Here is a 26884-nt window from a genome sequence, read left to right on the forward strand (position 1 = left end):
AGGTAGTATTTTAGGAAAGTTACTTCCTTATTAGGCTCTCTCTCTGCTGGCTGGACACTATTCCAATTATTCTAGATATCTTGACAGTGTCTCACAAAAGAGCATTTTGCAAATGCTTTATGCAAGAAACATTTTGGCTTAAACAAAACCCCCTATATCAGGAAATCCTGGTTATTTCATAGACAGATAAAAGAAGTGTTTGAAATTATGCAGGTAGGCATTAAATACAAGAAACAAGTTCATGTACTAACAAGACAGTCAGTTCTAAAGTCTTTTGCCACATTTTTGGGAATGTTTATGTTTATTTTCTCTTTTTTGTTGTTTCTCAGGTATTTTCATGGGTGTATTATATACAGAAAAGACAATGCAATTCTACTTAACAACTTTTTTAAAACAATAATTCAAGGTTTCTCCACATCAGAAAATGACTAGCCAAAAAAAAAATAAATAAATGAAACCAAAGTAGTGGCAAAGTAGTGGCTCCTGGAAAACCAGACTTAAGATATTTCTCACCATTCCAACCACAACAAACTTGTGCTCTGAATTTTTTGTTTTCACACTAAAATAAATAAAAATCTCTTTCAAGGAAGGCATTGTTGAATGATTTAGGAATTAAAAATCTCAAATGGGTTCAGAAAGATCACTGAAATCTCACAGTTATTTATGCATATGCCCAAAATAAAATATAAAAGCATTAAGCATACAAGTGAAAAAATAGGGACAGAAAGCAGTAAGAGGCAAAACAGTTTTCTTCTCTATATACAGAAATATTTTTACATAAGTAACAAGAAATGTCAAAAATACACAATTTTGAGTACAAAAGAATAATTTCAGCAATAGATTTGTACAATTGAGACCTGTGTAAGCAGCATGCTTTGACTGAATGAATTAAACTGCAACATACTTCAAAATACATTCATTTAAATCCTCCATACTAAAGATGTCTGAAAATAGAACATGAGGGAATACAGATTAGTAATGACTATCATCTCTGGAGAGGAAGAAAATAATAATTTCCCTTTAAAGTCAAGAAGGATCAGTCTGAGTTTTTAAACTGCTTGGTCTTGGTCAAGACCATTAAATTGCCTCAGGAGACCCATTCTGCCAATATGGATGTGTTTTAACATTACAAATCTCAGTGAGGTTATGCAGGATTCTTGGCAGGATCACAGACAGCAAGACTGAGCAGTTCAGAGGTCTTCAACTTGGTCCTAGGACTTCAGCTGTAATTATCAAGGCACTGCTCTCGAGACAGTACATAGACACAAGAGCTCAAATGATTCTGTAAACACATAATTACCCTGGGGATACTTCTACACCACACCTTGTTTCTTTTTTTGAACACACTTTTGTTCACTATATGCTTTGATCGCCTCAAAAAACCTGGCAAGTGTGAATACTGTATCTCTATAGAAATCACCTCTGAATTTGGGCCACACAATTTGGGTTTCTTTTCTCCAAGGATCAGCAGATGCAGCTTTGACCAGAAACCTTGTTACAGTCAGTGTAAACAAGTGCTTAATTACCAAGACAAATTAACTGTCTGATGTTTGCAATTTATACTTCACAGCCAGTACATATCAGAGATCACAAAAATTCCACAAAATGTTTTTCCCTCTTCCTTCAGGAATGTAATTTCATTAATTTTCCTGTATTGCTCATCTTCTTTCCTTCTTGAATTACTGTGTTTTACAACATTCAAATCTCTTGCCTCATAGAGCTGGAAGACAGCAAAAATACCTGTTCCTGCCATTTAGAAAATGTACACTCTCACTCTGTTACATTAACTCTAAGCAGAATTTTGCTGCTTTCAGAGATAAACAGGTATGACAGCTTTGAAACAGAAAATTCATACTAACCAGGTCATAAACTTGTGCTATCAATGTAAATGTAATTGAAAAATAAAAGCTTTACTGCAAAGACATACTAAAACATTCTGCTTTATAGTGGAACTCCTTTAGATCAGAAAAATCTATACCATCATCAGTAAAACTGACAAGAAAGGGAAAGCATGGCCATCAATAACACCACCACTGCCAGATGCCTTTACACGTAATCCACAGTCTCAGCTGGCAGTTTGTTAGTTTTTTTAAAATGAAATTACAGAATTCAAAATTTTTCCTTTTATACTCCTAAAATTTAACAACAACAGCTTTACCAATAGCTATCAATGAGAAGAACAGAGCTAACTTAGCTTAAATTAGTTCTTTATTGAAGACCTTTAAAAAAAAATCTGGGATTGAACGCTTTGCTGCTGTCAGGAAGCAAGAAGTCCCTGGACACCCACATAGGACATTTCCTTCATACACACATGTACTGTGCAGACACACAGAAGCAGATAAAACTGCTATTATTTTTGCTCCTCTGGTACAAGAACAACAGAGAGCTCCCCATGCTTTGGGGCACTGAAAGACAGATGGAAGCAAAAGAAGCCCAAACCCTAGCTCTTGTTCTTCATCAATCCCTCTGCTCTCGATCACAGCCCCAAAAAGCTGATTCTGCAGGTATTCTTCCCAGCCCCAGAGCAACTGGGGATCTGGCTCCAAAGCCCAAACCTAAGTCTTAACTCTACTTGTCTCACAATAAATATTTATTTAGCTGATTGAAAAAAAAAAAAGTATCTGAGTTTGGTTTGCTATCATCAAGGAAAATCCTTGTTTTTCTGCTTTCCAGGAGGATGCCAACACAGTCTGATATTAATCAGAAAGGTAGTTTGGCATTTTAGGGAGAGAAGCTGATGCCTAATAGATGAGAACAGTGAGTAAATCCTTGAGGCAGCAGCCACTACAGAGACAAAGAGGTAATGAAAAAATCAATGTGAAGTAGTATCAGAGGGAAAAGGGGAATTTAACTTACATCCCCAGCAAACTCTGCTGGCTGACTGTTATAAGGGGTAATGGCTGAAAGAGTGTAGATTTAGAAAAGATATAGGAAGAAATTCTTCCATGTGAGGGTGGCGAAGCACTGGAACAGGTTTCCCAAAAAAGCTGTGGATGTTCCATCCTTGGAAGAGTTCAAGGGCAAATTGAATGGGGCTCCGAGTAGCCTGGTCTAGTGAAAGGTGTTCCTGCCCATGGCAGGGGTATTGGAGCAGGATGATATTTATGGTTCCTTCCAAACCAAGCCATTTTATGATTCTGTGACTGTTTATGGTCTTGATCCAATACTTAAATTGCAAAACACATCAAGAACTCTTTTTCTCCCAGCAATTACTATGTAGACCAAATGCTAACCTCAACTATGGTTCATTTGCTATCTGTGTGCTGGTTTACCCTACTATTTCTACTCCTACTCCAACAAATGCCTGACAGCATGATTTCAGCTCTGTAGAGCACACCTAGCCTTATATGAGCTCCAAGCAGAAACAACCTTACACCAACATAGTATAAATTGCAGGCCCAAAAATCACTATTTCAGATAGGTTTTCAGGCACATCATGAGGTTTGGATGACTTGTAATAGCCTCAAGTACCAACTGCAGTCACCCTTTACCCTGTAACAATTTTAACACAAACACTATTCTTCTAAACCATATGTGAGCCTAAATCTCAGGTTATAGTATTTTTCTTTCTTTCTCTTTCATTCCTCTGTTTTCTCCTTCTAAGTCTCCTGATAACTGAGCAGGTAATTTTGATCAATTGCTAGAAAACTAGAAAATCTACGACTGTACACATAGCTGTACCAACATAAATCACCATCCTAGAGCTTACATGGGTCTTTCATTGAAATTCACCAACTTAACAAATAATAATAAGCAATAATAATACATCTTCAATACAGAACAAAACATTCAAATGAACAAACTATATAGTAAATTTTGTAAAGTGCACAAAAATATTAATGGAAATATTAAAAAACCAGGATTTTAATGTTACCATGAAAACTTCTGAAATATCATTAAATTAGACAGAAATAATCTAATGAGACTTTTTGGCTCTAATATACTGGCAGACAGCAGCAACAATTTTCCAAAAAAATTACACCAACTAAATACACTGTATCTTAGCAGCATAAAAAAAAGTTCCTACAATTAGGTAAAATTGCAGGCCTAGTAAGCATAAACCTGACAAGATGTTCCAAATATAGTTTTCATTAAAAGAATGGATTTCCATGGAATCCTAGAGGTAACATTTGTTATTCTGCTTACATTGTATTCTGGTAGTAAACCCAACTATAACCAATCACATTCCCTCCCTCTATCTTCCCAAAATTGCACAAAGTACTAAAAATTTAATCAAGTTATAAGATATGGCCACACTGAAAAAGCCATATGAAACAAAACAAAACTCAACCCAAAGCCTAAAAGCAAATTATCCCAGCAAACAACAATCATTCTCAAACAACTGCAGTTTCAAACCACCGAGCGATGCTCCCCACACACGTAGATGGCGCTGGGCCGGATGCGCCGCCGCGTGTGGCCAGGGAGCTGTGGCAAGAACTTGAAGAACCTGGGCATCAAGTCTAAGCATGCATCATGAAACTTCTTAATCCTCCAGTAGTAAATCAGTGGGTTCAGTGCAGACTTGAGGTAGCAGAGCCAAAGGAGCCAAGTGCTTATCTCAAAAAAGTTGTGCTTGTAGTAGAAGTGGCTGTTGAACGTGGCAATAAGGCTGTAAGTGGTGAATGGTGCCCAACAGACTATGAAGACAAGGAACAAAATCAGGATGGTTGTGAAGGCACGAGTTTTAAAGCTCATATCAATATTCATCTGGAAAGGTCTCTGTAAGCTCATGAGACCAAGTTTGCTGGCCTGGCTGAGACATATGCTATCAGGGTGGCTATGGATACGAACTGCGTTGTGGCGGACAGTGTTGAGTATGCCCATAAAAGAATACAGCATTACCAGGAATGGAATAAAAAAAGCAATTAGCAAGATAACTATCACATAGGCTCGGTAACCTGGGCTTGTAGAGTAGCCAAAAACACACTGAGGTGCTCTCGAGGGTATCTGCAGATTAGGATTCCCTACTGATAACGGAAAAGCAACAACAAAGGATGCTGCCCAGGAAATCACAATAAGAATCTTTGCACGGTAGGGGTTCAGTTTATCTTGCCTCTGAACTATGATAAGAAATCGGTCAATACTAATAATAAGAAGAATGGCTACCCCCTCTACGACAAAAAGCCAGAAGAACATGGCAGAAACTCTGCAAAATATATCCCCAAAAATCCACTGAGTGGTAATGATTGTTATCAGAGCAAATGGCATGTTCAGCACTGCCAGCAGCAGGTCTGCAAAAGCCAGGCTTGCTAAGAGGATATTAATTGCAGATCTCATAGCTGCCTTCTGGTAGACCATCAGGCAGACAACAAAGTTTCCAAGGAAAGAAACCAATAGGATAAATATCATAGCAGCAGAAAGAATGATCTGGAGTGGCAAACTCAAGCTCCTGAAAACTTCTTGTGACGGCAGGGTAGCTGTGGTGTTTACTAGGAAAGTACTTCTCTCAGTGGTGAGCACAACACCTGAACCATATTTCAATGGCTGCGTTGTGCCACTACGAAGCAAGAACTGGGGAGTGGTAAAATTCGTATAGGCATTTTCATAAACAATGAAAGTAGCATTTGAGGTCCCAGAGTGGGCCAGCGTCAACATTGCTGAGAAAACCATTGCTTCAAGAAAAATGAAAGCAGAACCAAAGGTCTTCAAGGCATTTCATCTTGTTCAGGCAGTATTTTGAACTGGACATTTAACAATCAAAATTCAAGGTTTGAAAGCATCAAAGTTCTTAAGTTCACGTCAGTATTTCCATCTGAAAAAGAAGAAAAAAATGTAAATACACAATATAAAACTCTCTGAAACCAGTGGTAACCTAATGATTGCTCAGCTTTCCTTAATAAGAATAGTATCCTTAATATATGTTTACATTTCAGGCAGACACAGTTTACTTAAGCACCAAATATAGGAGTCTTGTAACAGTTGGCCTTTCTCTCATAGGTCCTACTCCTGCAGTCCTGCTGATACTGCTCAATACTCTCAACTCATCATGCTTTTTTCTACCATAACCAAGGCTGGAGAACTTTTGTGCTTGGAACTTTACTGATTAAGAATTAATAAATCAGAAAAGTATTTTTATTTGAATCTTGTAATTTTTGAACTAACTTTATTTTGTTTTGAAATTGCCTACAGATAGAAACTTTAATAACATTTCTAAATAGCTTAAATGGTATCAGTATATTGCCTATTTACCTGCTTGGTAAGTACTCAAAGCCTATTTATCCAAGTTATTGCACATAATACGGAATTCTTAGTTCCATGTCAGTCATCCACATCAGACACCTCAGGAAAAACATGCAAAATATCCTAACCTGTAATTATGAAATAACTTGTCCACAGGATAAACGAATTTTTCAATTTGTTTCACTTAGGGGCTGACTCACATTCAGGTACAGGAAACCATCACTTCTTTGGTTACCACAACTCTTCCACTAGCAGTAAACTTTCTTGCTTCCACTGCTCTGGGCATGTTTTTGTTAATTCATCTTGGTATCCCATATAACTTAACCATGTGCACTCTCTTTTTCCTTGTAAATCTAATCCGCACACATCCTGCTGAATTCCCTCCCTTGTGATTATAGCTATAGAATGGTTTGGACTGGAAGGGTCTGTAAAGATTTTCTAGTTTTGACCCTCTGCTCTAGCAGCAACACTTTCCACCAGACCATGTTGCTCAGAGCCCCATCCAACCTGGCCTTGAACACTTCCAGGGATAGGACATCCCCAACATCCATAGGCAACCTATACCAGTGCCTCATCACAGTAGAGAATTTCTTCCTAATATCTAGTGTGAATCTCTCATCCTTCAGCTTAAAACCATGGCCATGGCCTGGTGGAAAGCCCCTCCCCAGCCCTCCTGCAGGCCCCTATAGGTATTGACACAATCCAACATTTCCTTAGTTCCAAGCACTGTCTTGTTGCACTATTACTACTAGTATTGTATTGTTACATATATTTGTATGTACATATTCTTAACAAAGAAAATGCAAAGGAGTTGAGAGCTCCCTCACCTTTTCAGTGCTAGCTTCTCCCCTTTGTCTTGGACTACTAAATTAAACACTCTCAGAGCACACTGACATTTGATCAAGCTGGAAACCAGGAGGATTCAATGCCCTTTTCAAAAACAATCACTACACCCAGAAACAAAGTGGGCTTCACCTCATTCATTCTGGATGACTGCAATAGTCCCTTCTGGCTGTTTTCATGTTTATCATTAGAAAAGGGATAAAGGCATCTTCAGAGGGCAATCTCCCTCCTCCATTTCTGCACATGATGACAAGCTTGTTCTACTAACACAAGCAGCTTAGGGTAACACAAACCCTGCCCACAGTATTTATGCAGGTTCTGTTTAGTATCAATATCAGTCAAAAATAAAGGGAGAAAGGAATATTTTTTATGAATTTACACAAGAACCACATGTTTTGTGTAGGATAAAAAGTAGGATACCTTTTGCTGGATAATTCTTCACCAACAAACAAATTAACTGTAAGACAACAAAATCTGATCTACACCCCCAGTTTGGACTTCTAGCAGTCTGAAAGCAAGCCTGCTCAGGTTGCTGTCAGGAATTTATCAAATAAAATCAACACTATGACCTGTTCCTTTCATCCCCTGACTATGTAAGCCCTATCACTAGATGATTTTCAGGACCAGACTACCATCAGCATTTTTATTTCAGATAAATGATTACCCTCTCTGTGTCCTTTAACTTTCAACGGTATCACAAAAGATATTGTTATAAACATCCTAATTTAATTTACTCTTGTAGTGGGCTGATCCTGGCTGGACACCACATGCCCACAAGAGCTGCCCTTTCACTCCCTCTTCAACTGGCCAGGGGAGAAGAAGTATTGCAAAAGGCTTGTACGTTGAAATAACAACAGGGAGAGATCACTCACCTGTTACTATGACAGGCAAAACCTCAACTTGGGGAAATTAGATTAAATTATTACCAATTAAATCACAGTAGGGTAATGAGAAAATAGAGCTAAATCATAAAAACAGCTTCACCTCATCCCTCCCTTCCCTTCTTCCTGAGTTTAAGCTTCTGCCTAATTATCTCCTCCCTACCAGCAACACAGTGGGACAGGGAACAGGGACTGCAGCCAGCTCATCACACGTTGATTGCTGCCCTTTGCTCATCGGGGCAAGACTCAAACTCTTGCCCTCCTCCAGTGTGGATTCCTCCCATGGGGGACAGTCCTCCATGAACTTCTCCAGTACAGTCCTTCCCACAGGCTGCAGTTTTTCTTGAACACTCACATGTGGGTCCCTTCCACTGACATTTGCTCCATGGGTCATAGAAGAAGCTTCTGGCAGCTTCTCACAGAAGCCTCTCCTGCTACCAAAACCTCATTACACAAACCCAATAGAGTCACACAAGTTCCACTTTCTAGAGGTCTTATTGCTTGAATGAAAGTTATAATTTTATATTCTGTCCTATTATATTTCAAAGATTATATAACTCATCAGAGTTACATAAAGCTATGTACATTGACATTTTGCAAAAATGACCAATTCCATTACCTTAATCCTAGATTTTTCTTTCCCTCCATTCTCTCTCTTTATATTTTATTTTTACACTAACTCCTTTAGAGAAAACCTCAATGTTAATTACAGGCTAAAGCATATATACTAGCCAAAGCTCTTCTTTCTTTGATCTATATAAACTTTCCCTCTACTAGTCTTCTTTAACTTTTTAGAATAAAGTATGTAACCAACAGGAGAAAGGTTAACAGAACTTTCCGGAATAAACAATAAATAGTTTAACAATGAACAAGAAAATCTCACCCGAAGTTCCACTGAGGTTTATGACTCCACAAGCTGAGAACACTATGAAGGAAAGGAAGCTGTAGCATTCTGCAGGAACTGCAAAAGAACATAAATTCAACAAATAATTCTGGATTTAAAATCTTGGAGCAAGAAAATTACATCCCCAGGGTAGTATCTTTTAGAGCAGTGTAAGCAATAAGTCAGCAAAAGTAACTTCTGTATTTCTGATTGGCTTTGTACAGGTCTTTCTACCAAGGCTCTAAAAGAAACTAATCTGCCCTTAGATAAATGTAAAACCCTTCTACAGACAATAATAAGTTTCAAATAGGAAACAAAAAAAGGGAGTGTTTAGTTTGGTCACCAGAATGATCCTAAAAATAAAACCTTTACTGGGTTTCAAGCTCTTTAATCTATAGAGGAGAAGAGGGAAATGCAAAACCATGACATTTGCTGATGATGAACATGAACTGTTTTTAGGTCAATTTAATAAAAAAAAAAGGTCAACTATAAAAAGGTACAGAGGGATCTCTCAAGAGCTAGTGGCAAACCAACAGTTTACCCCATAACATTCAGTGCTAGAGATAAAGCTATGCCTGTACTGAAAACAGTTATCTACACAGTAACAGACACTAAACCAATAATTACAATCCAGAAGAAAAACAGATCTTCAAATTTTCATAGTCTGCTCATGAAAACATCAGCTATGTGCTCAGAATTGTTAGCAAAGGAACTGAGAAGAAAACCAGGAGCTGGCTATATACACTGTATATTTAGATACACCACCTGCTACAATACACATCTATGGCATCTCTTCAGTACTATGTTCAGTTCTGCACCACTTGATCTCTATTAAAAAGCAACTGAAAAAAGCTATCATAGAGGTCTACCAAGTTTTTAGTGACACTTTAGGGAAAGTGAATGATTGCTGTCTCTCAAAGCATAAGAACAGGAAAAGTCAAAGAAATCACAAAACACCTCTAGAGATCATCTTCTCCAACCTCTCTGCTCAAGCAGGGCCACCTACTAAAGGGCCACAGTAGAGAAAAATTGTCTCCTGATGTTCAGGGGAATTTCCTGTTTCAGTTTCTGCCCACTGCCTCTATCACCTGGCACCACTGAAAAGATCCTGGCTCTGTCCTCTTTGTACCCTCTCTTCAAGTATTTATAAACATTGATAAGATCCCCTTGAGCCTTCTCTACTTCAGGCTGAATAGCCCCACTTCTCTCAGTCTTTCCTCACAGAAGGGATGCTCCAGCCTCTTCATCATCTTTGTAACCCTTTACTCTCTTCAGTATATCCATGTATCTCTCAAACTGAGGAGCCCACATTTGGAAATTATTATTTCACAAGTAATTATGAAAACACTTGTTACAGGATATTATGGATATCATAGAGCTTCTGTGAATTCAGACAGCATTTGGGACATATTTCATATCATTATACAGATGTCCATGTAGAAAGAGGTGAATCACCCATCTCTCTCTGCTGACTGATTTGAATACAGACATCTGAGCACATACATGGAGTTACTTGACTAGCTTTAAATACCCATAACAGAATTTGCTCACTCAGGTTAATTTTACATCATTATGCCACACAACCCCACACTCTGAAGGAAGAAGTTCAGCAGAGGCTTAGATGATAACCTGTATCATAAAAGCTTTAAAGAGGAAAACAAATCAAACAAAAACTAGAGAAACAACTGCTAATGTTTTATAGTAAACAATCAAAGCTTCAGAAAATACTGCTACATCCTAAATTTTCCTTCTCAACAGGAGCCAGACAAGGGGAGAAGGAGTAAAAGTGTTCTGCAACCTTAATTCAGCTGAAAAGATTGTGCTACCCTGCATTTCTCAAGTCAGTAGCACACAGTATAAAGCAAAGGACAAAGGACCCGCAAGCGTCTATAGTTTATTCCTAACAAACACAGAAGAAGAAAGAAAAATAACCCCACATATGTTCTCTCACCATCCCAGCTGTCTATGCAAGTAGCTACATCCCCTTTTGTGCTTTGTCCCCTCTGTGTGATGTCTGCATGTTTCTCCATGCAGCATTAAGAGAAGAGGAGGAGAATGATCTCATCCAAGCTGCTGCCTGGACCCAGCCTAATGCTCACAGTGGAAAGACCACAAGCCATTTGGCTGCTGCATAAGTCATCAGCCCTATCTTTTCAAGAAGAATGAGAGAGTGAGCTGTGATCACATGTTGCAAAGAAGACACCTAACCTAGTAAGAGAACTGCAGGCTTTGGATCCTGTGTTGCTCCTGTGTTCCTTACTTCCTGATGGCTTCCAGCAGCACCATTCTCCAGGCTCTGTTTATCACCCTGAGTGTGAAATATCTCTGTGCAGTGCACACAGAATCAGCATGCTCAGATATTGGTTTGGATTTACACTTATTTAACCTGCAGGCAATGCTCTTTCTTGGCTATTATCCTTCATGGAAGTGACTGACCAATTCAGCCAATAAACTCAAGAGGTTCCCTTCTATTGCCAGCACACATAAATTTTTCTCCTTTTTTTTCTTCCTACTTAAAGGCCTTCTTCCATGAGCATGTACATGATTATTAACCATGTGCCTCCACCCTTCTTCCTACCCTTCCAACTTTTCCAAAGTTATGTAAAGATAGAAATATAAGATGAAAGAAACCAATAAGACAATTTCAAGCAACAGCATTTCAGTCCTCACTCGCTCTTTGAGAAAGGCAGATCCTGTAATTTCAAGGCCCAGTCCTTGCTGAATGGTAATCACACAGCTTGTAAAAGACAACCATGCTTTGATAGTTTAAATGGGCAAGTCTACTGATGGTCAGGCACTCAAGCAAGAGGCAGATAGGTACCTTTTTGTCCCAGCATTCTCACTTTTGGAACATGTACTCTCACAGATTCTTTTCAGATGCAAAAAAAGCTTCATACAATCACTTTTTTCAATTTCAGTGCTGAAATTTACTGTGCATGCACATTTTCTCTCAAGCAAGGTTCTCACTCATATACTACTTTCTTTTTATGGAACATAATAGACACAATTATTTCAATGAAGTACATACTTAAAGCTAAATAACACACAAATTCCATTCATCAAATATAATTATTGCTAGAACTATGGCGTCTATTTATAATAGCTTCAGAAGCTAAAAGGTTCCTGTTCAAAATCTGGATAGCATGCTCAACTGGAAATAAAAGATTAAATGTTATATGCAGAACTGACATCAGTCAAAGCCAGGAACTCCAAAAAAGGACAAAAAAGGGAACACAACAGTATCACAATAACAGTTAAGTTTAACACAGATCAGAACACACTATGAATAGCTGCCAAAATGTTCAATGACTTCATAAATTTGTCAGCTAAAATCAAGCATATTTTGGCAATACTGACCACCACCACGATTTCATCCAGCACACAAAAACAATTCAGAAACCTGAAGGCAGCACTGCCTGGTACAGTGATCCTATTTCGTTGGGATATTTTAAGTGGTCCCAGAAGCTTTTGCATGCTTTATAGCTACTATCAATGGTTTTATTTTACAGGCAAACTTCGGCAAAAAAAAAAATTTTACAACATAAAAAACATTTAAAAAGCAAAATATTCTTAGGGGAAAAAACAATAAAAAGAAGCATGAAGGACATGGGCTTATTTTATTTTCAAAAGAATTTATGTGCCATGAGAAAATACTCAAGTATGTGCTCTCTGACACCACGTTATTGTACAAATAAGCCCAGGACACACCCCTCTAAATATGAATCAAGCATTGCTTCCCTTGCAATTAAGCAGAGGCAGGAACATGTCACAATGGAATCCTTTCTGCTAACACCAGTGAAAAGAATGAGTCAGAGCACAAAGCAGCAGGGACAATGTTCTTACTCACCTAAAAGAAACCAGCAGTTTTCAGTTTTAATACCTATTTACATATAACCTAAATTGAAACTAATCAACTACACTGCATGAGCAGATGACCCATAAAACTATTCACAAGAGGCATTACTTTAATTTAGGAAATTGTTCTTTTTTCCACTCTATAAACACTGCTGTGGCAATTTTCATATGAAAGTACTGTGGGAAACAGTCACCTCTGCCTTGGGTCATTTAGTACAATTAATTGGTCTCTCGATGATATTTCCTTATGACCTTCATTCAGTGAGCCATTAACTGTCAAGAAATGTTAGTCATGGTAATCATTATCACTACTGTAAACCACAAATACTCAAAATGTAAAAAATAATTCTATTTTCTTAGCTCTTGGCAAAAATCATGTTCTCAATTTGCAGATCATGTGAAAGGACTTGGGCAGTTCTAGGTTCATTTCTAGTTCTGTCATATTTCCCCTGACTCCTAACTTTTACACCAGTTCAATGGTCACATTAACCATCATCATGATGAAGAGCTGAGCGAATACTGTAGTACCTTGAGTAAACATTGAACATTTTTGAAAACATTCGTAGTCTCCATCTAGTTATTAACACGCAACTAACAAGTTGAAAGTTTCCTAAATTCCTAAATTCTAAGTGAATCTTTGAATTATACATGTAACTGTATGTAAGTGTAGCAAAAAAAACCACAACCCCAAAACAACTCCACACAAAAAAACTCAAAGCATACCAATCCAGACAGGCTCCCATGAAGAACAGCAATCATAAGTCATCTTGTGCTGTTTTGTTCAGCTAATTATTCTCTTCCCAAATAACCTAGAAAAAAAAAAAAAAAAAAGAAAAAAGTGACATTCACATTCAAGACAGGACAAGAGCAGAATAGCAAAATTTTTCCTTTAACAAAACTTTATTTTTATTGGGAGAAGTAGAATATTCTGTGTCTCTTGACAGAAGGCAGACTGCATGCCTGCTTTCTGGCAGAAGGTATAGAAAGGACTAAGGCATCAAAGTTTCATCAAACCAAAGAAATCCTCAGCTATGTCATCTATGGATGGTAACAATCTCACCATTTCATACTAGGGTCTGTCAGGGCTGGAGTAACACATTGTTTCAGGTCTCATCCAGCTATGTTTATTTCACTTGTAGATAAGCACACAGCCGCCAGCTGTTGTAAGTCTTACTGCAGCTATCAAAATAAATTCTTACCCTTAACCATCAGGATTCTGATCTTTAAACCCCTAAAGGAGCTCAAAACAGCAACATTTAAATCTACTATTGAGCATCATAAAGAAGCCAAATAAATTTCCCCCAAACAGTAAAGATAACAGCATTGGACAAAATACAAGAAAACGGGTCTAGAGAGAATAAATCATTAATGTTTCAATGAAGGATCTCAGTACTTCCTTTATGCATGATTGTACCAATCAATCATCATCACACTGCTAATATACCTCAGATAGCTAAATTATTTCTGCAAACTGGACCTAACACAGCTAAAAACTGCATATTCTATCACGAGTTCATGACAGAATCAGTTATTATCAGATATCATCAGTTCTTATCTGAGAATGTCAATTTTTGAGGTAGCTTTTCCTTATACTCTTAGAAGAAAGCCATAAAAATTCAGTGAGCCTTGAAAACTGAGTTTATGTCACACTAATAGTTTTAAGTGACCTAATTAATTTATAAATATCTATATATTGAAATCTATATCTATCTACATCTTTTTATATACAAAAAGGACAAATATATGAGACACTTTGTATGCTTGGTTTTAAAAGGCTATCCACCTTTTAATTTCTGCAAGAATAAGCTTTAGGAACATCTCCAAGTCACCTCCACACTGGGACAAAAGATATCAGGATCCTTCAGGAACAGATTTCTAAATAAATGATGCACACAGGGGCTGAAGGACAAGCCAGCCAATGAGTTTACAATGGCCTTCAGCAAGGGAAGCAGTAACAAGCTGCACTCTAAGACCTCCCATAATGTACTGACCCCTGCAATCACTCAGTGCTGAGTTTCTGTGTCTGCAGCCAACCCAAAATGGACTTCAAAGACCCAAAACATAAGGGTTGATTTGCCAGACTGGAGTCTGCTGAGACATCTGCCTTCTGCAGAACACATTATCTAGCCACAAGGGAAGCTGGTGTCTGAAAGATTTTTCTGATAATCTATTAATACAAGTTGTTTTCCATGAGCACAAAATTTGGTCTTTGCATTTATTCCAAAAAACAAAGGGGGAAGGAAAACAATTCTCAGATATACTTATATATAAAGAGATAAAACGTAGCTGTTGGATTATAATAGACTTTCTCCATTTGGTTTGTTCCCTCTTTCGTGAGATAAGCAATATAAACTGGTAATCTTCCCTCTTCTGCTTTTTGAAGTGCCAAAAAAGTGAATAGGTCTGCAAGGAGGCAGAAAACTACTGGGAGCCAGGACAAGATTAAATACCTCAATAACCTGTAAGACCTTCCCACCAGACAAGCACATCCTCTGACACAAGAGCCATTTCCAATCTCTACTTACATGATCATAGAAAATATTCCTAACTCTCACTAAAATAAAAGTATCTTTAAAATCAATTTAGACAAGCATCTGAAACACCATGATGAACTAGGAAATTCTTTCACTTCTAACTTCCAAGAAGAAAAAAAAACACAAGTACTTTTGCAAAGTAAATCTGGAAAATTTGGAGTACATTGCGGAGCTTGCTGGACAAGATTGCTTTGGGTAGTTTTCTGTTGACATTTAGGGGTTTAAAGTGTTTCATAATGAAATTCCTTTTTCCCCCACTCCATTATAAATTATTAGTCAGGCTTTTTGCTAAGAACAGAGGGGAAAAGCTTCGTAACCTTTGTGAAAATTGAGCGCAAGGATTCCTGACACTGCAAGGAGCTCTACCTGTGGAATTACAACCTTGATGATATCAGCATTTAGACCTGGCAGAGCTACTGAAAGGGTAGTCCTGACCTTTTCCTTCTTCATTCACTCATTCCTGAACCCAGCTCCCCAGTCCCAAAGCAGAAGGAATAAACTGAACTAAAACTGACCCTGGCAAGCAAATTTAAAAGCTTCACATTTCTGGCCTGAAGCTGTGAGATGCTGGGGAACACAGATCAAGGCTTAAAAAAAATCTCTTAGATTTACATACTAAGAGACATTTTAATTTAACAGTCAGTCCTGTGCCACAAGCAAGAACGGTGCAAAACCTGTACTTACAGGTGATCACAGAAAAATCTGCACCTTTGATTCCCCAAATCAGGAGCTGACATTTACAAAAAACTGAAATAGTGGAACTAAAATCACAAAGATCTTACACATAATTAAACTTTAAGGAGTTAACCACAAATACCCAGATTACATTAAAGACTTAGCAAGAGCCTAGAGAAGATCAGAAATATTATGAAATTGCTTTTCAAGTGAGTTGTAATTTTGTTACATACTTTACTGACAATTCTCTCTGTCTCTTAATGCCTAGTCTATAGCCATATTTTATCAAGTTTTTCTAACATTTTCTTAGGATACTAAGTCAAACCACAGGCAACAATGAAATGAAATACTGAAAGCTTACTTCCTTCACAAAAGAGCCAGTCCATCAGAAGACAATAAGCAAGGAAAAAAGTCTGCTTCAAGTCAGAAAGCTTTGAGAGAGTTGTCCTAAGGCTATTTTGGCTTTTCAACTACGGAAACTTCTCCACTATATTCTCTGAGCTCTGTGAAAATGTTCCACCTTCACATACCTTAAGGTAAAGACCTTAAGGCTCCTTGCATTACATCATTCTTACTTCCTCTGTAGTGCCCCAGCATATCCAACATACACTATTGCATTGCCTACTGCTAAAATCAGGGGAAGATTAATTTTTCTGTTCATAGTTTGAACAGCTGTTAGCACACTGTCTTCTTTTGTAAGCAAGGGCTTAGAAAACTCAGCCTATTAAAATGGTAATGCCAGCAGCAGCACTCTACACTGCTGGAATTTAAGCTGTATCTCCCACAGAAACATATCTTCTTGAAACGAAATTTATTTTAACAAAAATTCAGCTCTTTATGAAAAGATGCAGGGATGCTAATGAAAAAGCGATTAGAATGGCGAGATGTGTACACTCTTCACACAGTGTGCTGCTCACAGATTCCTGGGATTTGATTTAGCTCCCAGAGCAAAGCCCTCAGCCCTGCTCCTGCTTTTCCCTCAGGGATTCAGGCCATGCTGGAGCCAAGCTCTGTGCCTGCCCAGGAGTGCTGCTGCTGCAATACAGGTGTTGTGGATCTCACTTCTTGGCTCCCATGGAAGAGATGCCGGTAGCGAGTTAAATGAGGCGACTCCCACTCACAGCATTCTGCCCTGAGAGTGCTCAAAGGCTGCAATGGCAAGATTCAGCTGAGAACTAAGCAAAGATTTACTTTATATGCCTATTTATATAACCTTTTTTCTCATACATATACACACATGTGCATATATTTCCAATAGTTATTATCACCTCTATTCAACCAAAGACAAACATAAAATGTTTCATACAAAAAAACCATCTAAGTCATAAGGTTCCTTTGATTCTTTCCCCAGATTTACCCTGTACTTAGCTTTTAGTCTAAATTAGTCTATTAAAAATCAGCTGCATGTTACAATAGTAACTTCTTTTTCCTAATACAGAAACGGAGAATAAATAAACAATCAAATTTTTGATAGTTATCTGTGTCATCTCATATGATAGCTTCAGAATTATTTTTGGGTCATGTCAGCCAACTGGAATAAAACTTTAAGACAGCAGCTATTTTGGAGATTCAATCATAGTCAGAAATCCATTCACACTAGGAATTAAAAGACAGTTAAATCAAGAGTTCCCATCTGGACACTCTCAGGGTGAGATGACATATTGCAGACATTCAGACCCTATGCAATACAGGCACTAACAATTTCTGTTCAGACCAACAAGCAGGGCTTGTAACATACATCCCAAAGAGATAAAAAAATTGATTACATTTGCAAGCCAAAAACATTTAAATGAGCTAGTCTAATGATTTTTAAAGCACACTTTTTTTTCATGCAATACAAGAGATCAGTACTTCAATTTTTTCCAGGCTTTTTAATCATAAAAATGCAACATAAACAAATATCAACTGAATAATTCAAATCCTTTTTAGGAATGATTTTTTAAAGTACCTTATAATTCCTTGTTACAAATAAATTAAGTTAATCAAATGGACTCTGTACTGCCAATTGGTTCTGTGCTACTTGGTACCTTTTAGGCAAACAGATGACCTAATCAAATGCCTTCCATAGATAGTTACAGCAGTTCTGAGTTCACAAACTTCATATTTAAGAAAGGTTTCTTTCCATGGAAAAGCTCCTTCAGCAGTAAGTTAGGAATTTTCACACTACTTTTAAAACACAGAAAAATAGAAAACCAAAAATCTGAAAAACACATACCTCCAAAAAGAACAACAAACCAACAAAAAAAAAACCCAAAAAAACCCTAACAACAACAACAAAAAATAACCCAACAAAAAAACACTGAAAAATTAAAACATCCCAAATCCCTCCAACCTACAAAGTATTACCTTACCAGAAAGGTGTAATCCATTAATTCTTGTTGTCTTCCACTTTGGTAGCTAAAGATCCTATTTCCCTACTCAACCAAAGGCTGTTTAAATATGCTCAACTAATGAATTTTGCAAATAATAACAATGTTTCTTCTGTTACAGAGAAGTTTATTCAGTCTGTCTTTAGACATGAAATTGAACCTGAGACAATACTGTATGGAATTTATCATCCTGCAACCAGAATGACTCTGAATAGCATAAATGTAACATATAATTATAACATATGATTTCTAATTCAATTACAGTTACTCAGTAACAGCTGAAAAATTCAGACCAAGGGAGTTGTACCAACCTTTTAAAACACACAAAAGTTAGAAATAACTCAAAGTTACAGGCATGATTTATAGGAAAACAAGTGCAATGACATCTGCCATGAGACCAGAAAACTAAACCCTTGTCTCTATGCTCTCTGTAAACCTCTTTACAGACCATAATGATACTGCTGGAATTAACATTATTCAGCCTAAGACATCAAAAACCAACTCACATAAAATCAGAAGTGATGAGTCTCTTGTATTTCCAGCTCAGGAGAAAAAAAGAAAAAAACCTCTTTATTGACACCTTCCTCATGGGTCCTACCGCTCCTTCCTCCACAGAGAGAGTGACACAGGAAGATTCAAGGCATCAGGAGCAACCAGCCACCAGGACAATTGAACCTGCTCAGCTCCAAAGCCCCTCAGCAAAGGAGTGATTTTAGAGGAAAGGAGGTCATGTTTTACATGCAATGAAGTTCTAGCCTGTCCCTAGCTACTGTTCCGTGAAAAGACAGTGGCAGATCCTGATCTGTGTGCAAACTGACAGCACTCATATAAATCAAATAAATCCAGTCATTTGACAACGACAGAGGGAAAAGTTATAGTGCTTTAATGCCATATCCACAAAGACCTCTGTTGCCTACCTGGCAGAAAAGACCAGAAACAGTTCTCTCAAATGCACTCTAAATAAAAGTTCAAATGCTGCATGTTGAGAAGGTTTAACATTGCTGGAACAAAGACACATTTTCAAGAATGGGTTTTATTGGAAACAGTTTAATTTCAATTCACAACGCATAGAATGGAAATTCTATCAACCACCTGTACATACTTGAAAACCTTCCTTAGCCTTCCACTTCATATTTAGCTTACAAACTATCTTTGCTTGGCAAGTTCTTACCATTTTCGGTCTTACCAAGAGCTCTCCAGACCTTTTTGTTACAGAAGTAGCTAAGGCAAGTTTCTGAAGCTCCACAGACTGAACCATCATGTGTCCTCCTCTCAGTCCATTTTATCAACAGGAGAGGTTGCTGTCTGTCCTGCAGGCTCAGCTTACTTAAGTCTTCATCTATTAGCTGCATGCTTAGCTAGAATGGCTCAGGTATGCTTGCCCTTTTCACTGGTAAGGAAAGAAAAACCAAAACCACCACCTCTGATGTATCAGTCATTAACTCTGGTATGGGAATATGATACATTTTCAGCAAAAGCACTAGGAAAAAAAGAGCCAGGTATTTTCTTGGGCACAGCAAGTATCATTCTCCTACTCTGAGCAACTTCATGTATGTGTATCAAATAGCTATAATATATATGTTTATACATGAAGTTCAAAATCTGTAACTTCACCAGGTCTGTAGAAGCTCTGTTCTTTCCCAAGTACTCTGAAACAACTCAGCTCCCTTCCTTATATCAGTTTTTCAGTCAGACCATACTGCTGCCAGGTCGTTATACACTGTTACCTATCCACTAGTCAGTAGTTTGAATGATTATTTTAGAACCTGCGTCTCTGTACAGCTTCTGTCCATTTTCTAATTCCCATAGCAATTTTTGGTTCAGTGACCCACACGCCAGGTAGTGGGAGTGGGAAGTTAAGGTACCTTTTCTAAATACTAATAAAGCAATGAAAATTAATGAACCATAAAATACAGGAAATTAACTTCTCATCACATCATCTAGCTACCCACCCAAACGAGTTTAAAATACCAGCTTCAAGCAGTCTGATATTCTAGGGACACCCAGTTGCCACTTCATTTATAGTCTGTTTCCTTAGCAACACTATAATCCATCTGGCTGCAGAAAGCTAAATTCTCAAACCATATCCTCCTGTACACCGGAAATAGGCTCAAAACCATTTATATTTTAAACAGTCATCGTGATTACTGAGCATGTAAATGAATCTGAAAAGGCAGTAATGTCCTTAAAACACACACACAAATTCTCACTGCTCTAGTTTGAAAAGCTGGTTCCCATACTGCAAATATCTTCCACCAAGAGTTTCAGAAATGAAATACTTCCTCTTTGTTTCACCATGTCCAGCTGAAGAGGCCTTTAGAACTGCACCTGGTCAATCAGTTCTCTTAAGACTTTTCAAAAAGAAGTAATTTGCAAGACCTAGAATGCAATGCCATGAATGACAGCCAGAAAACCCTGATGAAAATTGATCACATTACAAAGTAGAGCCACTTGTCTTAGAAGTACTTACTCTTTAACTTTTTGCATCTAAAACTATAAGCATCATCTATACAAACTAAACTAAAAATTCAGTCCACAACAGTAATGGGGTATAAATAACAGGGTCAAACTATTCAGGATATCCAGGCAAAGAACTGGATGGTAACTAGCAATTTCCCAGTGAAACTGGATAACATCAGACCTTCTATCACAGATTAATTGATACAACTTAAAATCACAGAATGTATCTTAAACATACACCATTTTGCATGAATTTGACAACTTCAACCTTGGAGAGTTCTGTACAATAGAACCACCACTGCCTCTATCTCAAAGACTCATCAACAGCAAGCCAGTCTTTAATCCACAGAATACCTCTGGCATGCAGTGAGCCATTTCAGTTCTGCACAACTTTGTGTGACTCAGCTGTACAGTGGTGGCACACAAGTCCTCATTGCTTGACCTGCTGACAGCAATGAAGAGAGATTTGAGCAGGCTGAGGATTGAACTGGGTAGCCCTTTAGGGAATGCATGACAAAATTGGGAAGTGTTTATCAATATGAATCCCCAACCTCAGACCTTAGGGAATTCCATTTCCTTATCAGCATCTGGTTTTACACACACTATCCCCCTCCTCCTTTTCTTCCTACTGGGGCTGAGACTGATCCCACCTAATTCAACATGGCTTTCAGGTAACCACATAAGCTTACTCAGCAGTCAGACAGAACATGTATTTCTGGAAAGTGAATTCACCTAAATCATTTCATGTACCTATTTTATTTCTCTTGTTTTGTAACAGTACTGTATATGAACACCTCTGGTACCTATAATGGTCTGCACACATCTGCCTGAAAATCTGACTCAGGATTCCATATAAGAGTAACATAATACTTAATAGGTGCATTCTGCAATTCTGTAGTTTCAGCAAACTGCAGAAATTGCCCTGTCAACAGCTGACACCAGCCTCCCCAAGGAGTGATTCACCAGGCCCTGCTCCCTGGAGTTAAGATGCTGAGATCCTCAGTGTGCTCTGGAGCTTGCCACGATCCCACAAACACTGTAACTGAATCAAGATAACCCATCTTTCCCATCATTTCACACATGTGAAGTCTTGGAAGACCACCAAAGAGACAGGTAAGTCTCTGGACCAATGCCTAATTCACACTCATTTATGCTGGCATCGATAAACAAAGAATCTGATTGTTTATTCAAATAGCTACATATCCAAGAACAGAGATAGACTTTGCAAACAGTGCAGAAAAAAGAGAGAATATTCCAGGGCTATTTTATTTTCAGCCTTGCTGAAATAGCTTGAAGCGTATTCACCATATTGGCAGTGTACCATGAAGATGCTTTTTCAAGTCTATCATTTGTGGCAGCCTTGAAAACACATTTAATCCAGTTCATTTGGATCTAACAGTTTAACAGCATAAGTGCTATTACCTGAGATTTCATGCTTTGATTTGATATCTCCAGAAAAGATGAATGCAGTCGGAAATTGCCTTCTTATCAAAATGAATGGAATGGAGAGGGAAAACACTCCTAACTTCAGTCAGCAAATGCACTCAACCCCATCCCTATTGCCATAATAAATGCAAAGGAAATTTCTGACAGCAGATGCAGATGTCCCAATATCAGTAATGCATAGTACAACTTCTCCCTGTTATAAATACTCTCAACATGCCTTATGAGTCATTATTAAATATTGTCAAATTTCTTTTAAATATCACCTCCTTATCACAACTGACACACTTGGAGCTTGAGCAGACATGCTGAATGAATTCAGTTGTGTAAAGGATAGAATTAGCTTTTCTCAGCTCTACCAACTCACAAACCCTTCAAACCAGAAATAAGGCATGTGGTGGGAGGCCCTACTGCAATTCAGTTGATTTTGCTTCAAAAATAAAGAGGCCACATGATTTTCCCAGAGTACTCAAGCATATGAAGGTCTGGGGTACTAGTGGGCATGTGGGCACTGCTGGGAGAATGGAAGCACAAATACAGCACATTCATTTCTTCTATATTTCATAACATGTCTTGGGCTAGATGTGGGAAGTTTGGATTTTTGTTTGGAGATTTTCTTTGGTTCTTAAAGTCATTTTGGTAATAGGATGAAGCACAGGAAATTTGGGTATGAATTTTAAATCATTATTTGAAGTTTATATATGCAAAAGCATATGAACATATAGTTAGCAATATCAAAATATCATGTGTATATGATGTACAGTGCTTTTAAACACACCCACAAGTCTCACATAAGACTCAAGGAAATGGTCTAGAGAAGATTTAGAAGTGACAACTGACAAAAGAGTCAAAATCAAAATGATCACATAATAAAAGGCTTGTTGGAACATCGACTGAAAATAAGAACTTAATCAAGATATATAATGTGTTTCCAAATTACATTTCAAGTCTTTGACAAAAAGAAAGTAATCTCTATTTTTCACAAGGTATCAGTCTCTTTCTATCATTATACAAAATGAACCTTGTACAATTCTTTGAAAGGGATAATTTTATGAACTACACTACTGATATGGAAAACTAGTAGCAATAACCGCTTCTAAGTAGTAGCAAGTTTTGAAGTTCTAAGACAGCTTTAGAAAGACAGGATTATTATTTCACAATTTGCATTAAAAACACATGTTTTTTCTTCTGCTTTGTTGCACAGTTTTCCCCTTGTGCTCAAAGCAATCAAAACCTCTTGTTTGTGAAACTTTCTGCCCTCATCCCATCACTTTTTAAGAGGCAGGATAACTTGCACAAGACAGTAGGGTAATGAAGATAATTTAACTTTTCCTGAAGAACTAGATACAGAGATGAACATCACAAAAGAAATACACATTGAATGTAATTATTAAGCATTCAGAATTGGCTGCAAGTAAGACATGTGATCATATATTGAGCAATGACAAGAAAATAAAGGACTGGAAAGGTGCTCACTAAGGATTAACCTTGCCTTAATGTAGCTGGATAGAAAGGCTAAGAGCCATTGAGACTCTAATGATACAAAGCAGAGAGACACTGAGCAAATAGGGAGAATAAACTACTTTCTGAACAGGCTCATTTTCTCCCCACTGATTGTGCCTGAAAGGCTAGTTGAGACTACTTCAGTGTCAATGTAGTACTCTGTAGAGCGTTTCTAACAGAGCCCTCAAAAGTAGTCAGTGGGTTTAAATTTGCTATGCAGGGGGTCCAATAAGGTGAAAAAAAAAAAAATCACAGGATGACAAAGCTGTCTTTCAGAAGCCCAGCTTGAAGACTTAAATTTACCTCCTAAACCACTGGCATCTATTCACTACACACAATGAGGTAGTCACCTGATGGAAAATACAATGCATGGTCACGTGTGAGAAAGGAGAAATTTCAAACATCTCATCTGATTCAAAGAGCAAGGCTGGCAAAAGACTTTTATTTTGCCCCCATTAAAAAAAAAGTAATCCAACTGATTTGATTAGCCTGTTACAGAATAAGGTGTGCAACCATGGCTGGCACAGAATTGTTTTTTATGTACTTGGCAAAAGTTATCTATATTCCAAATAGAAAGTGAGCTATTAAGCATTAGAAAAGTATCTGTTGCTTTTAAGAGCACAGGAACCTCATTATTCTTGGAGGCTCATAGCAAAGGACCACGACAACTGACAGTATGGTAACTTCAGTAGGTAACTTCTGTATGGTAACTTCAATTAGGCCTTAGGGAAAAAACTTCACAGTGACAGTGGTCAAACACTGGAACAGGTTACTCACACAGGCTGTACAATTTCCACCCTTTGTGATTTTCAACACTCAAGTGGACAAGACCCTGAGCAACCTCATCTAACTTTCAACCAGACTCATCTCTCAGCAGAGAGGTGGCCTACACGACCTCCAGAGGTCTCTTCCAACCTCAGTTATTCTGTAGTTCTGTGCCCCAGCCTCAGTTCACCTAGGTTTTAAAGTGATTATTTCCTCACTACAGCCTGCAAAAGCCAAGCACTGGGTCTGAAAGCCAGTTTCCTCTTTGCTTTCTAGACCTGATCTGCTTGGCCAGCTGACCTGACCCATGCAACTACAGGGCTGCAAGCTAGAATAGGACAAAATAGTCACACTGGACAAATGAAGTGACTAGCAACTACAATTAATTAAACCAATAAAGAAAAGGATGTGGCAGAAAAATGTAGAAAGCAGCAGAACAATAAGATAGCCCAGGAAGAAAAAGGTAAGTAGAATATTGCAGGGAAAATGACAGTAAAGTCACCAGACAGACCTGCCCACACAATGGGTGGCCAACAGAATTGGAACTGGGCATCAAAGCTTCAAGTCAGTTATATCACATAAAGAGTAGGAGGGTTATTTCATAACAAATGTATAAAGGCTGCCATCTCTCTTAATTGTCAATCCACCTATGGATCATGACCTACCACTACATTTTAGACAGTTACAGCCTGAGCTGGCATTTAGAGGTTCTCACTTTGCTAATGATATCAGAAATTATCAAAGATACTCCAGGAAAAAAAATACAACTTTTGCTTCTATTTCTTTTAGGGATAAAAAAAAAACGCACTGAGAAAATTACACCCAAAACTACATCCAAAAATTGTTAAAAAATTAGTCTTCAAAAGTCAAGCTCTGAAGACTTGAGAAGTAGCAGTCAAACCCTGTGACTTCAATTAAACCCTGTGACATAGGCTTTAACTATGTGACTAAATTCTGCTTATCCACACAGAATCCATCTTCTTTCGGAAGGTCACTAAGACAAACAAGAGTTCAAACCCTTGCTTTCTCCACAATTATTGTATGTCACCATGTTACATTTAATCAACATGATTCAAGCCTTGCTTTAGTAACTACAAGGAGGAGAAAATCCAGGAGAGATGCAAAAGTGATAACCAGTCACCAATTCTGGTTGCCTTACTCGAGATGCAAAGCATTCTGAAAAAAGCTGGGTCCTAGATAGTTCTAAGGCACAGTTCCCACAGGCCACATCTTCACTACTTCAAAGCTTTAAATTTCCAAACCCTTCTGTGCTTATGTGGTCTTGGTAATATTCTTTTAAACACAGCTTGTGTATAATAAACATCTAGATTGAGGTAAATTAGGTTACAGTTATGCAAGAGATTTCTCAAAGTGCCATTCAAGCCAGTGGGACTCCTCAGATACCTCCAACATTATTTAAGTGTAATACACCTTACTGAAACAGTGTTTTTACACAGGCAAGGAGAAAAAAAAAAAAAAGATAGCTCACCTTTCTCCTAAACTACACACAAAAATAGCTCAATATTAAGAATTGTATTTTATGAGGTTTCATTCTAATGAAATCAACAAGAATTTGACTGTGCCAAGCTGCCTGTTTCGGAAAGTACTTTAGAGCATTAACCCAGTCCTATCACATACTTCAGGCTTACATAAGTATCTAAGTATTACCCTCAGCTGGAAATTAGATGGTTAAACAATTTCACTACTCAAGTTCAAACTGTGCTACTGTCTAGGTTAGCAAAATAAAGATTAACAACACATTACAGAGATAAAAAGTTCACCATTCTATTAAAGTATTTTATATGTCTATGAGAGGTGGAATGATCTGACAATTTTTGACCTGAATTCTGGATACTACAAGTAGGATTTCTTGGATGATACACTTTCTCTTGCCTCACCTCATCTTTAACAACTAAATCTGACATTCTCTGAAGCATTAAAAAAAAAAAAAAACCAAAAATGAACAAACCCTACTTGCTCTGCCCAACTTGCTACTTGTAGCAAAATAATTATGGAAGCTCCATGTGACTGCGGGCCAAGGAGCTTCACATCCAGCCATCAGGACTGCTTATGGACATGCATTGCCCTAGGAGAACATTTCCAGACAACCAGAACAAGTCACAAAAGCCTCTTATGGACAAGTGGGAAAACCACCAAGCCTTCACCCACTCTGTCTTCAACCACATGCACAAGCAGAGAAAACAGGAAGAAAGCAGTCCTGGCACTTCTCAGCAGCTGACTATGAAAAGCAGCATTTTATAGTGCCAGAGATCCTCAATGCAGGGAAATTAAATCTCTCCCATTGAGTACAGAGTTAAGGGAGGCTACCTGCAGATAGACAACGTTACAGATGGACTATGGCCACACCAGTAAAGCAAGCAATGCCAGAAATACTTCCCTGGAAATGGAATTCACTGTCACACAGACTGCTGAGCTGCCACACACCAGCACAGCATCCTTCTAACACAGACAGGGCTGCTACAGGTCTCTCAT

At 38.0% G+C, this 26884-nt stretch overlaps 1 protein-coding gene across 1 annotated transcript in view; it reads right to left on the bottom strand.

Annotated features, from left to right (window-relative positions):
- Positions 1–292: 292 nt before the first annotated feature.
- The window catches only part of GPR63 (G protein-coupled receptor 63), a 28603-nt gene continuing 2011 nt past the window's right edge, over positions 293–26884 (bottom strand). The window contains exons 2-4 of the mRNA XM_059469356.1: positions 13366–13451; positions 8788–8865; positions 293–5752 (exon numbers count right to left, since the gene is read on the bottom strand). Coding sequence (XP_059325339.1) covers positions 4351–5610 — 1260 coding nt within the window. The 5' untranslated portion in view covers positions 5611–5752; positions 8788–8865; positions 13366–13451 and the 3' untranslated portion in view covers positions 293–4350. The remainder of the gene's footprint in view (positions 5753–8787; positions 8866–13365; positions 13452–26884) is intronic.

The sequence above is a fragment of the Ammospiza nelsoni genome, chromosome 3, assembly GCF_027579445.1.
Source record: "Ammospiza nelsoni isolate bAmmNel1 chromosome 3, bAmmNel1.pri, whole genome shotgun sequence".
Classification (NCBI taxonomy): domain Eukaryota; kingdom Metazoa; phylum Chordata; class Aves; order Passeriformes; family Passerellidae; genus Ammospiza; species Ammospiza nelsoni.